Source organism: Eucyclogobius newberryi, unplaced genomic scaffold (genome assembly GCF_026437365.1).
Source record: "Eucyclogobius newberryi isolate DKJ021-1_F unplaced genomic scaffold, fEucNew1.0.hap1 SCAF_17, whole genome shotgun sequence".
In the NCBI taxonomy this organism is placed as follows: domain Eukaryota; kingdom Metazoa; phylum Chordata; class Actinopteri; order Gobiiformes; family Gobiidae; genus Eucyclogobius; species Eucyclogobius newberryi.
In genome coordinates, this window is record NW_027315801.1 from 35,359,981 (window position 1) to 35,376,945 (window position 16,965).

Here is a 16,965-nt window from a genome sequence, read left to right on the forward strand (position 1 = left end):
CACAGCTTTATCACAAGCTCATTTTTATTTCACATTAAAATCACGTTTGGTTCCATTTTACATTTCCACACAAAGAACTGACAACAGCAGCGCTCTGATTGGCCACGCTCTGATTGGCCGCGCTAGAGCAAAACGTGTCACATACTTCAGCTTAAAGTGTCTTGATCTGAGCAAATCTCTGCCCCAAACGGCACTCGCAGATATATAATACAGAAATGAGTAAACTTGTTATTTACATGCAAAAAAGGCAATTCAATTCAAAATTCAGCTTCAAGGTCAAAGTGACTTCCCGTCGTGTTAATCAAACGTTTTCAAGGGTTCAGCAGCGAAAGAAACTCTCGATAGCGTCTGGTGAGCTCCTCCAACGTGTCGGCTGCAAACGGAGACAAACAGTCACGTCTCACATCATGTAAAGGTTGGTTTGATTGTTTCGTTGGACTCACGCAGCGTGCGCTTTTCCCCGCGGCTCCAGTACCGCGGCTGGGCCTGTAGGTGGCGCACTTCGCCCGTCATCGCTCCGGACGCCTCCGAGAGTTCGTTCAGTGTTTCCAAGTCCTGCGAAAGAAAACAGTGAAACTAAAGGGCCTAATGATGTAACATTTTCACAGATTTGTCCGGTTCAAGCACAATCCAATATCAAACTATATAAAAAAGATCAAAACAAACGATTTTTAAAAAGTATATGGAAAGTATGTATGAGAGTAGAATACATGGACATCTTTGATTGTTGTTGTCACATGATTATCCTACTTTTATCATTAATATTATTCATTGTTATTCACTATTTCTACTTGAATAATTTTATTTTTCTTATTGTTTTTTTATAAATGTCTACAAGCTGTACGGTGAACATAAAAAGGAAGCAGTGAAAGTAGTTCAAAGGCAGTAATGACTAATGTCCTTTAAACGTACCGTCGTAACACGTGTCCTTTAAACGTACCGTCATAACACGTGTCCTTTAAACGTACCGTCGTAACACGTGTCCTTTAAACGTACCGTCGTAACACGTGTCCTTTAAACGTACCGTCGTAACACGTGTCCTTTAAACGTACCGTCGTAACACGTGTCCTTTAAACGTACCGTCGTAACACGTGTCCTTTAAACGTACCGTCGTAACACGTGTCCTTTAAACGTACCGTCGTAACACGTGTCCTTTAAACGTACCGTCGTAACACGTGTCCTTTAAACGTACCGTCGTAACACGTGTCCTTTAAACGTACCGTCGTAACACGTGTCCTTTAAACGTACCGTCGTAACACGTGTCCTTTAAACGTACCGTCGTAACACGTGTCCTTTAAACGTACCGTCGTAACACGTGTCCTTTAAACGTACCGTCGTAACACGTGTCCTTTAAACGTACCGTCGTAACACGTGTCCTTTAAACGTACCGTCGTAACACGTGTCCTTTAAACGTACCGTCGTAACACGTGTCCTTTAAACGTACCGTCGTAACACGTGTCCTTTAAACGTACCGTCGTAACACGTGTCCTTTAAACGTACCGTCGTAACACGTGTCCTTTAAACGTACCGTCGTAACACGTGTCCTTTAAACGTACCGTCGTAACACGTGTCCTTTAAACGTACCGTCGTAACACGTGTCCTTTAAACGTACCGTCGTAACACGTGTCCTTTAAACGTACCGTCGTAACACGTGTCCTTTAAACGTACCGTCGTAACACGTGTCCTTTAAACGTACCGTCGTAACACGTGTCCTTTAAACGTACCGTCGTAACACGTGTCCTTTAAACGTACCGTCGTAACACGTGTCCTTTAAACGTACCGTCGTAACACGTGTCCTTTAAACGTACCGTCGTAACACGTGTCCTTTAAACGTACCGTCGTAACACGTGTCCTTTAAACGTACCGTCGTAACACGTGTCCTTTAAACGTACCGTCGTAACACGTGTCCTTTAAACGTACCGTCGTAACACGTGTCCTTTAAACGTACCGTCGTAACACGTGTCCTTTAAACGTACCGTCGTAACACGTGTCCTTTAAACGTACCGTCGTAACACGTGTCCTTTAAACGTACCGTCGTAACACGTGTCCTTTAAACGTACCGTCGTAACACGTGTCCTTTAAACGTACCGTCGTAACACGTGTCCTTTAAACGTACCGTCGTAACACGTGTCCTTTAAACGTACCGTCGTAACACGTGTCCTTTAAACGTACCGTCGTAACACGTGTCCTTTAAACGTACCGTCGTAACACGTGTCCTTTAAACGTACCGTCGTAACACGTGTCCTTTAAACGTACCGTCGTAACACGTGTCCTTTAAACGTACCGTCGTAACACGTGTCCTTTAAACGTACCGTCGTAACACGTGTCCTTTAAACGTACCGTCGTAACACGTGTCCTTTAAACGTACCGTCGTAACACGTGTCCTTTAAACGTACCGTCGTAACACGTGTCCTTTAAACGTACCGTCGTAACACGTGTCCTTTAAACGTACCGTCGTAACACGTGTCCTTTAAACGTACCGTCGTAACACGTGTCCTTTAAACGTACCGTCGTAACACGTGTCCTTTAAACGTACCGTCGTAACACGTGTCCTTTAAACGTACCGTCGTAACACGTGTCCTTTAAACGTACCGTCTAACACGTGTCCTTTAAACGTACCGTCGTAACACGTGTCCTTTAAACGTACCGTCGTAACACGTGTCCTTTAAACGTACCGTCGTAACACGTGTCCTTTAAACGTACCGTCGTAACACGTGTCCTTTAAACGTACCGTCGTAACACGTGTCCTTTAAACGTACCGTCGTAACACGTGTCCTTTAAACGTACCGTCGTAACACGTGTCCTTTAAACGTACCGTCGTAACACGTGTCCTTTAAACGTACCGTCGTAACACGTGTCCTTTAAACGTACCGTCGTAACACGTGTCCTTTAAACGTACCGTCGTAACACGTGTCCTTTAAACGTACCGTCGTAACACGTGTCCTTTAAACGTACCGTCGTAACACGTGTCCTTTAAACGTACCGTCGTAACACGTGTCCTTTAAACGTACCGTCGTAACACGTGTCCTTTAAACGTACCGTCGTAACACGTGTCCTTTAAACGTACCGTCGTAACACGTGTCCTTTAAACGTACCGTCGTAACACGTGTCCTTTAAACGTACCGTCGTAACACGTGTCCTTTAAACGTACCGTCGTAACACGTGTCCTTTAAACGTACCGTCGTAACACGTGTCCTTTAAACGTACCGTCGTAACACGTGTCCTTTAAACGTACCGTCGTAACACGTGTCCTTTAAACGTACCGTCGTAACACGTGTCCTTTAAACGTACCGTCGTAACACGTGTCCTTTAAACGTACCGTCGTAACACGTGTCCTTTAAACGTACCGTCGTAACACGTGTCCTTTAAACGTACCGTCGTAACACGTGTCCTTTAAACGTACCGTCGTAACACGTGTCCTTTAAACGTACCGTCGTAACACGTGTCCTTTAAACGTACCGTCGTAACACGTGTCCTTTAAACGTACCGTCGTAACACGTGTCCTTTAAACGTACCGTCGTAACACGTGTCCTTTAAACGTACCGTCGTAACACGTGTCCTTTAAACGTACCGTCGTAACACGTGTCCTTTAAACGTACCGTTGTAACACGTGTCCTTTAAACGTACCGTCGTAACACGTGTCCTTTAAACGTACCGTTATAACACGTGTCCTTTAAACGTACCGTCGTAACACGTGTCCTTTAAACGTACCGTTATAACACGTGTCCTTTAAACGTACCGTCGTAACACGTGTCCTTTAAACGTACCGTTATAACACGTGTCCTTTAAACGTACCGTCGTAACACGTGTCCTTTAAACGTACCGTCGTAACACGTGTCCTTTAAACGTACCGTCGTAACACGTGTCCTTTAAACGTACCGTCGTAACACGTGTCCTTTAAACGTACCGTTATAACACGTGTCCTTTAAACGTACCGTCGTAACACGTGTCCTTTAAACGTACCGTCGTAACACGTGTCCTTTAAACGTACCGTCGTAACACGTGTCCTTTAAACGTACCGTCGTAACACGTGTCCTTTAAACGTACCGTGTTGCAGGCCGTCATCAGCTCGTGGACCCTCTGGAACATGCAGGTCTCTGGGCTGAAGTTAGGGGGCGCTCTGCTGCAGTGGGACTTCAGGTCTGTGTCGTAAACGTGGCTGAACGCTGCCATCATCTGGTGAAGGTCGCTTGCTGCGACTCTGAGCGCGCTCGAAGAGAAAACGCTCTCGGGCGGCGAATCTTTCAGAAACTCACACTGAGAAATAATGAAAATGTTGAGATTAATTAAGCATTTGTTTCACCTCTAGAGCGTCTCACCTCACTGTGCAGCGCCTCTAGAGCGTCTCACCTCACTGTGCAGCGCCTCTAGAGCGTCTCACCTCACTGTGCAGCGCCTCTAGAGCGTCTCACCTCACTGTGCAGCGCCTCTAGAGCGTCTCACCTCACTGTGCAGCGCCTCACCTCACTGTGCAGCGCCTCTAGAGCGTCTCACCTCACTGTGCAGCGCCTCTAGAGCGTCTCACCTCACTGTGCAGCGCCTCACCTCACTGTGCAGCGCCTCTAGAGCGTCTCACCTCACTGTGCAGCGCCTCTAGAGCGTCTCACCTCACTGTGCAGCGCCTCTAGAGCGTCTCACCTCACTGTGCAGCGCCTCTAGAGCGTCTCACCTCACTGTGCAGCGCCTCTAGAGCGTCTCACCTCACTGTGCAGCGCCTCTAGAGCGTCTCACCTCACTGTGCAGCGCCTCTAGAGCGTCTCACCTCACTGTGCAGCGCCTCTAGAGCGTCTCACCTCACTGTGCAGCGCCTCTAGAGCGTCTCACCTCACTGTGCAGCGCCTCTAGAGCGTCTCACCTCACTGTGCAGCGCCTCTAGAGCGTCTCACCTCACTGTGCAGCGCCTCTAGAGCTTCTCACCTCACTGTGCAGCGCCTCTAGAGCTTCTCACCTCACTGTGCAGCGCCTCTAGAGCGTCTCACCTCACTGTGCAGCGCCTCTAGAGCGTCTCACCTCACTGTGCAGCGCCTCTAGAGCGTCTCACCTCACTGTGCAGCGTCTCACCTCACTGTGCAGCGCCTCACCTCACTGTGCAGCGCCTCTAGAGCGTCCCACCTCACTGTGCGGCGCCTCTAGAGCTTCTCACCTCACTGTGCAGCGCCTCTAGAGCGTCTCACCTCACTGTGCAGCGTCTTACCTCACTGTGCAGCGCCTCTAGAGCGTCTCACCTCACTGTGCAGCGTCTCACCTCACTGTGCAGCGCCTCTAGAGCTTCTCACCTCACTGTGCAGCGCCTCTAGAGCGTCTCACCTCACTGTGCAGCGTCTCACCTCACTGTGCAGCGTCTCACCTCACTGTGCAGCGTCTCACCTCACTGTGCAGCGCCTCTAGAGCGTCTCACCTCACTGTGCGGCGCCTCTAGAGCGTCCCACCTCACTGTGCGGCGCCTCTAGAGCTTCTCACCTCACTGTGCAGCGCCTCTAGAGCGTCTCACCGCACTGTGCAGCGCCTCTAGAGCGTCTCACCTCACTGTGCAGCGTCTCACCTCACTGTGCAGCGTCTCACCTCACTGTGCAGCGTCTCACCTCACTGTGCAGCGTCTCTAGAGCGTCTCACCTCACTGTGCAGTGTCTCACCTCACTGTGCAGCGCCTCTAGAGCTTCTCGTGTTGAAAGCAGAAGAGCTGTGAGATCTGGAGCTGCTGCTTCTTTTGACACTTTCGCTTTTGATCCTTTTTGCCAAACTCTGAAGAAAACAAGAAGATAAAAGCCAAAATGTAAAGGAACGTGAACATGTAGAAGAAGACAGCAGAAGAAGACAGCAGAAGAAGACAGCAGAAGAAGACAGCAGAAGACAGCAGAAGAAGACAGCAGAAGAAGACAGCAGAAGAAGACAGCAGAAGACAGCAGAAGAAGACAGCAGAAGAAGACAGCAGAAGAAGACAGCAGAAGAAGACAGTAGAAGAAGACAGCAGAAGACAGCAGAAGACAGCAGAAGACAGCAGAAGAAGACAGTAGAAGAAGACAGCAGAAGAAGACAGCAGAAGAAGACAGCAGAAGACAGCAGAAGACAGCAGAAGACAGAAGAAGACAGCAGAAGAAGACAGCAGAAGAAGACAGCAGAAGAAGACAGCAGAAGAAGACAGCAGAAGAAGACAGCAGAAGACAGCAGAAGACAGCAGAAGACAGTAGAAGAAGACAGTAGAAGAAGACAGTAGAAGAAGACAGCAGAAGAAGACAGCAGAAGAAGACAGCAGAAGACAGCAGAAGACAGCAGAAGACAGTAGAAGAAGACAGTAGAAGAAGACAGTAGAAGAAGACAGCAGAAGAAGACAGCAGAAGAAGACAGCAGAAGAAGACAGTAGAAGAAGACAGCAGAAGACAGCAGAAGACAGCAGAAGACAGTAGAAGAAGACAGTAGAAGAAGACAGCAGAAGAAGACAGCAGCAGAAGACAGCAGAAGACAGCAGAAGACAGAAGAAGAAGACAGTAGAAGAAGACAGCAGAAGAAGACAGCAGAAGAAGACAGCAGAAGACAGTAGAAGAAGACAGTAGAAGAAGACAGCAGAAGAAGACAGCAGAAGAAGACAGCAGAAGAAGACAGCAGAAGACAGCAGAAGACAGCAGAAGACAGTAGAAGAAGACAGTAGAAGAAGACAGCAGAAGAAGACAGCAGAAGACAGCAGAAGACAGCAGAAGAAAGAAGAAGACAGTAGAAGAAGACAGTAGAAGAAGACAGCAGAAGACAGCAGAAGACAGCAGAAGACAGCAGAAGACAGCAGAAGACAGCAGAAGACAGTAGAAGAAGACAGCAGAAGACAGTAGAAGAAGACAGCAGAAGAAGACAGTAGAAGAAGATAGAAGAAGACAGCAGAAGACAGAAGAAGACAGTAGAAGAAGATAGAAGAAGACAGCAGAAGACAGAAGAAGACAGCAGAAGACAGTAGAAGAAGACAGCAGAAGAAGACAGCAGAAGAAGACAGCAGAAGAAGACAGCAGAAGACAGTAGAAGAAGACAGTAGAAGAAGACAGCAGAAGACAGCAGAAGAAGACAGCAGAAGAAGACAGCAGAAGAAGACAGCAGAAGACAGAAGAAGACAGCAGAAGACAGCAGAAGACAGCAGAAGACAGTAGAAGAAGACAGCAGAAGAAGACAGCAGAAGAAGACAGCAGAAGAAGACAGCAGAAGAAGACAGCAGAAGAAGACAGTAGAAGAAGACAGCAGAAGACAGTAGAAGAAGACAGCAGAAGAAGACAGCAGAAGACAGCAGAAGACAGCAGAAGACAGAAGAAGACAGAAGAAGACAGTAGAAGAAGACAGTAGAAGAAGACAGCAGAAGAAGACAGTAGAAGAAGACAGCAGAAGACAGCAGAAGACAGCAGAAGACAGCAGAAGACGACAGTAGAAGAAGACAGCAGAAGAAGACAGCAGAAGAAGACAGCAGAAGACAGAAGAAGACAGTAGAAGAAGACAGTAGAAGAAGACAGCAGAAGAAGACAGCAGAAGAAGACAGCAGAAGACAGCAGAAGACAGTAGAAGAAGACAGCAGAAGAAGACAGCAGAAGAAGACAGCAGAAGAAGACAGCAGAAGACAGCAGAAGACAGAAGAAGACAGCAGAAGACAGCAGAAGACAGCAGAAGACAGCAGAAGACAGTAGAAGAAGACAGCAGAAGAAGACAGCAGAAGACAGCAGAAGACAGCAGAAGACAGCAGAAGACAGTAGAAGACAGTAGAAGAAGACAGCAGAAGAAGACAGCAGAAGAAGACAGCAGAAGAAGACAGCAGAAGAAGACAGCAGAAGACAGTAGAAGAAGACAGTAGAAGAAGACAGCAGAAGACAGCAGAAGACAGCAGAAGACAGCAGAAGACAGCAGAAGAAGACAGCAGAAGACAGCAGAAGAAGACAGCAGAAGACAGTAGAAGAAGACAGTAGAAGAAGACAGTAGAAGAAGACAGCAGAAGAAGACAGTAGAAGAAGATAGAAGAAGACAGCAGAAGACAGTAGAAGAAGATAGAAGAAGACAGCAGAAGACAGAAGAAGACAGCAGAAGACAGTAGAAGAAGACAGCAGAAGAAGACAGCAGAAGAAGACAGCAGAAGAAGACAGCAGAAGAAGACAGCAGAAGACAGTAGAAGAAGACAGTAGAAGAAGACAGCAGAAGACAGCAGAAGAAGACAGCAGAAGACAGAAGAAGACAGCAGAAGACAGAAGAAGACAGCAGAAGACAGCAGAAGACAGCAGAAGAAGACAGCAGAAGACAGTAGAAGAAGACAGTAGAAGAAGACAGCAGAAGAAGACAGTAGAAGAAGATAGAAGAAGACAGCAGAAGACAGAAGAAGACAGTAGAAGAAGATAGAAGAAGACAGCAGAAGACAGAAGAAGACAGTAGAAGAAGACAGCAGAAGAAGACAGCAGAAGACAGTAGAAGAAGACAGTAGAAGAAGACAGCAGAAGAAGACAGCAGAAGACAGTAGAAGAAGACTTGCTTTCCGTATCTGACGTGGGCGGGCCACGGGTCCAGAGAGGGGCGGAGCATCTGTGCGAGGCCAGGCAGGTTCTCTGGAGAGTAAAGCTCGTTCAGAAGAAGCTCCTCATCGCGCTTCAGTCCAGAAGTGTCTGTGGAGCTGGAGATCAGAGCGAGGAGCTGCTTCAGGAGCTGCAGCTGACGCATCGGGCTCTCCACCCCCTGAAGAGAAACAACTAATGAGTCCAGCCAGAAACAACTAATGAGTCCAGCCAGAAACAACTAATGAGTCCAGTGAGAAACAACTAATGAGTCCAGCCAGAAACAACTAATGAGTCCAGCGAGAAACAACTAATGAGTCCAGCCAGAAACAACTAATGAGTCCAGTGAGAAACAACTAATGTGTCCAGTGAGAAACAACTAATGTGTCCAGTCAGAAACAACAAATGTGTCCAGTCAGAAACAACTAATGTGTCCAGCGAGAAACAACGAATGAGTCCATCGAGAAACAACTAATGAGTCCAGCGAGAAACAACTAATGAGTCCAGCCAGAAACAACTAATGTGTCCAGTGAGAAACAACTAATGTGTCCAGTCAGAAACAACAAATGTGTCCAGTCAGAAACAACAAATGTGTCCAGTCAGAAACAACAAATGTGTCCAGTCAGAAACAACTAATGTGTCCAGCGAGAAACAACGAATGAGTCCATCGAGAAACAACAAATGAGTCCAGCGAGAAACAACAAATGAGTCCAGTGAGAAACAACTAATGTGTCCAGTCAGAAACAACAAATGTGTCCAGTCAGAAACAACTAATGTGTCCAGCGAGAAACAACGAATGAGTCCATCGAGAAACAACAAATGAGTCCAGCGAGAAACAACAAATGAGTCCAGCGAGAAACAACAAATGAGTCCAGCGAGAAACAACAAATGAGTCCAGCGAGAAACAACAAATGAGTCCAGCGAGAAACAACAAATGAGTCCAGCGAGAAACAACAAATGAGTCCAGCGAGAAACAACAAATGAGTCCATCGTCTTCAACATCTCGCATGGTCTGAACGTTTGAAGAACGTTGATGGTTTGTGTGAAGTTTCACCCTGATGAGATCCAAGTCCGTCGCTCTGCACAACATGAGCTCTTGTCCCAGCAAAGCCATTTCTGAAAAACACACAAAACTAAATCAGTAACGACACATTGAACACGTGCGATAAACACGTGCAATAAACACGTGCGATAAACGAGGCGCGGCGCTAATTCCAAACCTTTTGTCAATACTTCAGGGTCTTTGGCTTTTGTGTTCTGAAAGTTTGAGTTGATGCTGCGAAAATGACAAGAAAAGTGAGATTAAGATCAGTCCACATGGGAATCCAGGGCGTGTCTAACCATCCCAGACAGTCACGGGGGCGGAGCTAACCATCCCAGACAGTCACGGGGCGGAGCTAACCATCCCAGACAGTCACGGGGGCGGAGCTAACCATCCCAGACAGTCACGGGGGCGGAGCTAACCATCCCAGACAGTCACGGGGGCGGAGCTAACCATCCCAGACAGTCACGGGGGCGGAGCTAACCATCCCAGACAGTCACGGGGGCGGAGCTAACCATCCCAGACAGTCACGGGGGCGGAGCTAACCATCCCAGACAGTCACGGGGCGGAGCTAACCATCCCAGACAGTCACGGGGCGGAGCTAACCATCCCAGACAGTCACGGGGGCGGAGCTAACCATCCCAGACAGTCACGGGGGCGGAGCTAACCATCCCAGACAGTCACGGGGGCGGAGCTAACCATCCCAGACAGTCACGGGGGCGGAGCTAACCATCCCAGACAGTCACGGGGGCGGAGCTAACCATCCCAGACAGTCACGGGGGCGGAGCTAACCATCCCAGACAGTCACGGGGGCGGAGCTAACCATCCCAGACAGTCACGGGGGCGGAGCTAACCATCCCAGACAGTCACGGGGGCGGAGCTAACCATCCCAGACAGTCACGGGGGCGGAGCTAACCATCCCAGACAGTCACGGGGGCGGAGCTAACCATCCCAGACAGTCACGGGGGCGGAGCTAACCATCCCAGACAGTCACGGGGGCGGAGCTAACCATCCCAGACAGTCACGGGGGCGGAGCTAACCATCCCAGACAGTCACGGGGGCGGAGCTAACCATCCCAGACAGTCACGGGGGCGGAGCTAACCATCCCAGACAGTCACGGGGGCGGAGCTAACCATCCCAGACAGTCACGGGGGCGGAGCTAACCATCCCAGACAGTCACGGGGGCGGAGCTAACCATCCCAGACAGTCACGGGGGCGGAGCTAACCATCCCAGACAGTCACGGGGGCGGAGCTAACCATCCCAGACAGTCACGGGGGCGGAGCTAACCATCCCAGACAGTCACGGGGGCGGAGCTAACCATCCCAGACAGTCACGGGGGCGGAGCTAACCATCCCAGACAGTCACGGGGGCGGAGCTAACCATCCCAGACAGTCACGGGGGCGGAGCTGAGGCGTGGAGCTCACCATCCCGGACTCGTACCTGCTGCAGATCCATGCCAGGATGTCGGTGCGATACTGCGATGGCAAGCAGAGGAGCTGCAGCATGCTGTCCTCCTCCTGCAGGAACAGACCGTCCAGCAGCGGACACGACGCCGCCTACAAACACGCCAAAGAGGAAGGAACACGCATCATGACGGGCGTCGGCGTAGTACCTCAGTCGTCCAGGAGTGGGCCACGCTGAGGTGTTTTTGACCCGTCCAGAAGCTATTTTCAGACTGTTCTGGTCCAAGATGACGTTCTAGTTTGTCAGACCAGCGCCCTCAGATTGAAAATGACTTATTTTTAAAACCACTGTCCAGAACAAACCGTTTCTACAATTTTAGAAGCAAAATTTAGTCATTATTAGTTCAATCTACAGGTCAAAAAATAGACTTAAACTTTATTTTACGGGCTGTATTAATCACATTTAACTTGATTATGTCTTTCAGAAAGTTTAATTTTGTAAAGTCGGTCATAAACTTGAGGAACAACAACGGTCGACCACAAGGAAGTCTCAATAATCACGAATAATCGATAAATCGTGATGTTTTTTTCTCACAATTATCCTGACATCTCTAACAGTGACGTAATCCAACACGTGCGTTCAAAATATCAATGGCATAAGCTGTTATTTTCTGTAATTTAATGATTTTTAGATTGTTTTGAGTGTCATAAGCAATTAAATAATTTAAGACGTCTGTGTTTCATTAGACATTTTATGAGTATTTTGGAGACGAGCCCAGTTTAATCTGAACGTGACATTTAGCGGGAGCAAACAGACATTAGTTATTCATCTAGTTTTAATTAAATAACTTGTTTTACCTGTAATAAAAGATAAATTTGATGTGCGAGTTGTTTTTCTTTCGAAGCGCCCGCCATTTCTAAACAGGACCAGTGTCGCTCGCTTATGACGTAGCAATTCCTTTTATTAATTTAAACGATTTCAACTCGCATATAAAAGTATATTACGTATTATCATTGTTAAAAAAGATGAATAGAGTAATTGTGTAATGATAAGGAAAATAAAGAAAATGAAGGGCGGGATGTTTTTAAATTATTTTTATTGTCGTTTTATGTTTACGTCACATCCGGGTGTCGTAGCTACACGGAAACCAAAAGGAAATGTAAAATGTTTCTTCTAAATATGGTGTTTTAACTGGACCGTTAATGCCAGGAGCTGTACATTTTGAAGCATTTAGTCTTTATTGAACGAGGTTTTCCCGGTAGTTTGTCGTAAGTGTTTGTTTCGATTGTAAAAATGAAGAGAAAGAGCAGCTCGGAGAAGAATCGCCGCCATGTGGTGGCGTGGATCAACAAAGCGGAGTGGGACCAAGTGCTGGAATATCTGTACTCCAGCGACACGAGCCTGCAGAAGCACGCAGTACACAGGTAAAACACATGAAATATAAGTAATATAAGTACTACAGCGACACGAGCCTGCAGAAGCACGCAGTACACAGGTAAAACACATGAAATATAAGTAATATAAGTACTCCAGCGACACGAGCCTGCAGAAGCACGCAGTACACAGGTAAAACACATGAAATATAAGTAATATAAGTACTCCAGCGACACGAGCCTGCAGAAGCACGCAGTACACAGGTAAAACACATGAAATATAAGTAATATAAGTACTCCAGCGACATGAGCCTGCAGAAGCACGCAGTACACAGGTAAAACACATGAAATATAAGTAATATAAGTACTCCAGCGACATGAGCCTGCAGAAGCACGCAGTACACAGGTAAAACACATGAAATATAAGTAATATAAGTACTCCAGCGACATGAGCCTGCAGAAGCACGCAGTACACAGGTAAAACACATGAAATATAAGTAATATAAGTACTCCAGCGACACGAGCCTGCAGAAGCACGCAGTACACAGGTAAAACACATGAAATATAAGTAATATAAGTACTCCAGCGACACGAGCCTGCAGAAGCACGCAGTACACAGGTAAAACACATGAAATATAAGTAATATAAGTACTCCAGCGACACGAGCCTGCAGAAGCACGCAGTACACAGGTAAAACACATGAAATATAAGTAATATAAGTACTACAGCGACACGAGCCTGCAGAAGCACGCAGTACACAGGTAAAACACATGAAATATAAGTAATATAAGTACTCCAGCGACACGATTGACCCCCTCTTAACCCTGACCTCCTCCTCTCAATCCTGACCTCCTCTCAACCCTGACCTCCTCTCAACCCTGACCTCCTCCTCTCAATCCTGACCTCCTCTCAACCCTGACCTCCTCATAACTCTGACCTCCTCATATCCCTGACCTCCTCATAACCCTGACCTCCTCATAACCCTGACCTCCTCATAACCCTGACCTCCTCATAACCCTGACCTCCTCATAACCCTGACCTCCTCATAACTCTGACCTCCTCATATCCCTGACCTCCTCATAACCCTGACCTCCTCATAACCCTGACCTCCTCATAACCCTGACCTCCTCATAACCCTGACCTCCCTCCTCATAACCCTGACCTCCTCATAACCCTGACCTCCTCATAACTCTGACCTCCTCATAACTCTGACCTCCTCATAACCCTGACCTCCTCATAACCCTGACCTCCCTCCTCATATCCCTGACCTCCTCATAACCCTGACCTCCTCATAACCCTGACCTCCCTCCTCATAACCCTGACCTCCTCATAACCCTGACCTCCTCATAACCCTGACCTCCTCATAACCCTGACCTCCTCATAACTCTGACCTCCTCATAACCCTGACCTCCTCATAACCCTGACCTCCTCATAACCCTGACCTCCTCAAAACCCTGACCTCCTCCTGGCAGGATCTCGGCGTGGAAGAGCCGCTTCGCCGGCAGCACCCCGGTGGCGGTGGAGTGCACGGCGGACCTGGTCAGGTGCCAGGTTCTGGACCGCGGCAGGAAGCTGGACGGGCACGAGCTGGTCCTGCTCTACGGAACGGCGCTCGTCCGCTTCGTCAACCTGATCACGGAGCGGCAGCAGGGCCGGGTGGCACGCCCGCTCCGGAGGCTCGCCGGTGAGTGCAGCGCCATCTCCTGGACACCATCCACACACTCAGACGTCTGTGCATCGCTCAAGCGCTCAAACGGAAGGAGAAGGTCACTGAACGGGGCTTTAGTTTGTCCTGTGAGAATGGGTTGACCGTTCTGTGGCCCTGACGCTGTGAAAACGTGTGAAAGCCCAGCGGCGGTACAGGACGTTCTCACTCGACAGGAGCCGCTACGGGAAATGTATGAATCGCTCCGACACGTTTGAAATGAGGCGATTAAAGATGCACCGAGCTCGTCAAGATCACGTTTCACTTGAAGAGTCGACGATTGGCACAAATATAACTCAAAAAGCATCAGAGTTTCATGAATAACGCACTATATTTGTACTTTACTTTACACATTTCAACCTGTTCGACTTCTGAGCTCGTGAGTCGTTCAAAGCTCGTGTCACGGTCGGCTCTGATGCGTTCTGCTCCTTCTTTTAGGTAATCTCAACATCCCCGAGTGGATCGTGAATCTTCGGCATGACTTCACTCACCGAAAGATCCCGAGTCTAAAGTGGTGTCGAAAAGGCTGCAAAGCGGTTCTGGACTGGCTCCAGCAGGAGTACTGGTCCCGACAGCTCAGCGACGGCGACTGGGACGCTCCGTCGGACGGCGAGGACGAGGACGAGTTCAAGGACGAAGCGGCGCGACAGCGAGAGATCGAGAGCTACAGGAAAGTGCGCGAGCTGCTGATCTCCTACGAGAAGGAGCAGTACCAGGCGCTGGAGGCCGGCGGTCGCCACGGCGAGGAGGCGTGGCCCGAGCCGTTCGCCGAGATGAGCTGGATCCTGGCGGAGATCAAACAGGCGGCGTCGGAGTCGTGCGTCCTGCTCCTGGACGTGCTGCTGGAGGACGGGTTCCTGGTGCCCACGTCGGAGCAGCTGGAGACGCTGAGCTGCGTCGCCGCGGACAACGAGACGCCGCGAGTGCCCCGGGCGTTCCTGCGCTTCTGGCTGCCGCTGCTCAGGACGCTGAACTCGCCCGCCTTCGTGCATCTGCTCCTCCAGAAGCTCTTTGGCGAGTTGAAGCTGCTCACGGGCGACGCCGACAACAACCGCGCGTACTTCGTCTCCGCGTGGATCGCCGAAGTCGTTCTGTGCAACGGCAAGAAATCCGACTTCCATTTCGAGACGAAGGCGCAGCGGAAAGCGCGCTTGAAAGACGGGATTTATGTCAACCGCATCCAGCTGAGGTGGCAGCAGCTCCTCGCCGCGTGCCTGGACTCTCCCGCCGCCAGCACGCCGCACCTGCTGAAGCTCATCCTGGACGACATGGAGCATCCGTTGCCCGTGGAAACGCAGCACAACCTGCTGACGCTCTGCTCCATCTACACGCAGCGGGCGGAGCCGCCGTCGCTGCGCCGGGACCAGCCCGTTTACACGCTGGAGAGTCTGCGCGAGAAGCTGCAGCAGTCGAAGCAGCGGCGCAAGAACGCGGAGCGGAGCGGCGCCGAGCGCAAGATGTCAAAGAGCGACGCCGACAAAGTGCGGCTGCTGCGCGGCTCGTGGTGGCAGCTCTGCACCGAGAACGTGGCGTGGAAGAACTACGCTCTGGGCAAAGTCCCGGGACAGTCGGACGAGCCCTCGTGTCTCATGCTGGACACTTTCTCCACGATGGACGTCCCGGATCAACCCGTGGAGCTGGACACGCCCGTTCACAACGCGCCAAAAACCTCACCGGCGCTGAAGTCTGACGGGCTGCTCTGGACGGCCGGCGACGTCGGGAGACTCAAGTCTGGACTCAAACTCTTCTGAAACGTGAAGGTGGCGAAACGCAGCGAGAACGAGGGGAACGAACGAGGGGAACGAACGAGGGGAACGAACGAGGGGAACGAACGAGGGGAACGAACGAGGGGAACGAACGAGGGGAACGAACGAGGGGAACGAACGAGGGGAACGAACGAGGGGAACGAACGAGGGGAACGAACGAGGGGAACGAACGAGGGGAACGAACGAGGGGAACGAACGAGGGGAACGAACGAGGGGAACGAACGAGGGGAACGAACGAGGGGAACGAACGAGGGGAACGAACGAGGGGAACGAGACAATTCAAGGTGTATTTCACATCTGAGATTCTACTGAAAACCACAGACGCTTCATAACCTGCTTTTCTTTTGTTAAAGGTTTTGTTTGTATTTCAGCTGCAACAACAATAAACCGACTCTAAAGAATAAACCGACTAAAGACACAAAAAGACCGTTTATAACAAACACATGAATAATCCAAATGTCACAAAGATAACTGACATTTTACCAATAACACACTTTCATATTGTCTCTAGAACAGTTCACGCTCAATATTTCAGCCTCTTCTTTGGTTAAAGGTTTAAAAAGGGCAATAGACATTTATTAAACTGGTCGACTAAAGTCATGGTTTGTCGTGGCTTTAGTCTGTAATTCATCCATGAACAAAAACATTCTGTCTTCTCCTGAAAGTGGCTTTTGTACATTAAAATGCACTTATCTTGATCGTTACATTTTTGTGTTGTTTGTCACATGTTTTGCCACAATTCAAACTTTCTGGGTGAAAATGATTGAAACAGTTACATAAAAAGGTTTTCATGTGATAAATACACATGTTTACACAGTTTTAGTGTTGGATAAACCATTTTAAGAAACTACTTTTCTTGCAGCACTTTTACGTGCTTGAGTAATCGTGGGTTTGGAGTAACTCTGGTACTTGAGGTTTGGTTCCTCGTCCCAAGAGTGAATCTACCAGAGACAAAAGGTTTAATATTATATAAGTTTAATATTTAACTTCACATTTTAAATCAGACTCTCACAGATGCAGTTCCTCAAATACTTGAGTCATGTCTTTTGAGTCATATTCATTATTATGAAGTAACTTTAGTCGAACATCTGCCTAAAAGAATAAACACTCACATGTTCTTTCACACTCCGGTCCAGCAGGGGGCGACATGGCTCTTTGGCGCGCCTGACC

The 16,965-nt window shown here is 48.9% G+C and overlaps 2 protein-coding genes across 2 annotated transcripts; one reads left to right on the top strand and one right to left on the bottom strand.

Moving 5' to 3' along the window:
- Positions 1–4: 4 nt before the first annotated feature.
- Positions 5–11,893, bottom strand: haus7 (HAUS augmin-like complex, subunit 7). The gene is made up of 9 exons (XM_072450261.1): positions 11,809–11,893; positions 10,988–11,103; positions 9,725–9,780; positions 9,559–9,620; positions 8,486–8,685; positions 5,634–5,742; positions 4,048–4,257; positions 444–555; positions 5–373 (listed from the first exon to the last, which is right to left on the bottom strand). Exons 1-9 carry the CDS (start codon positions 11,863–11,865, stop codon positions 312–314), a joined length of 984 nt encoding a protein of 327 aa, XP_072306362.1. The 5' UTR covers positions 11,866–11,893; the 3' UTR covers positions 5–311.
- A 169-nt stretch (positions 11,894–12,062) lies between these two features.
- Positions 12,063–15,789, top strand: las1l (LAS1 like ribosome biogenesis factor). Its single transcript, XM_072450205.1, has 3 exons — positions 12,063–12,375; positions 13,797–14,008; positions 14,468–15,789. Exons 1-3 carry the CDS (start codon positions 12,245–12,247, stop codon positions 15,778–15,780), a joined length of 1,656 nt encoding a protein of 551 aa, XP_072306306.1. The 5' UTR covers positions 12,063–12,244; the 3' UTR covers positions 15,781–15,789.
- The last annotated feature ends 1,176 nt before the right edge of the window (positions 15,790–16,965 follow it).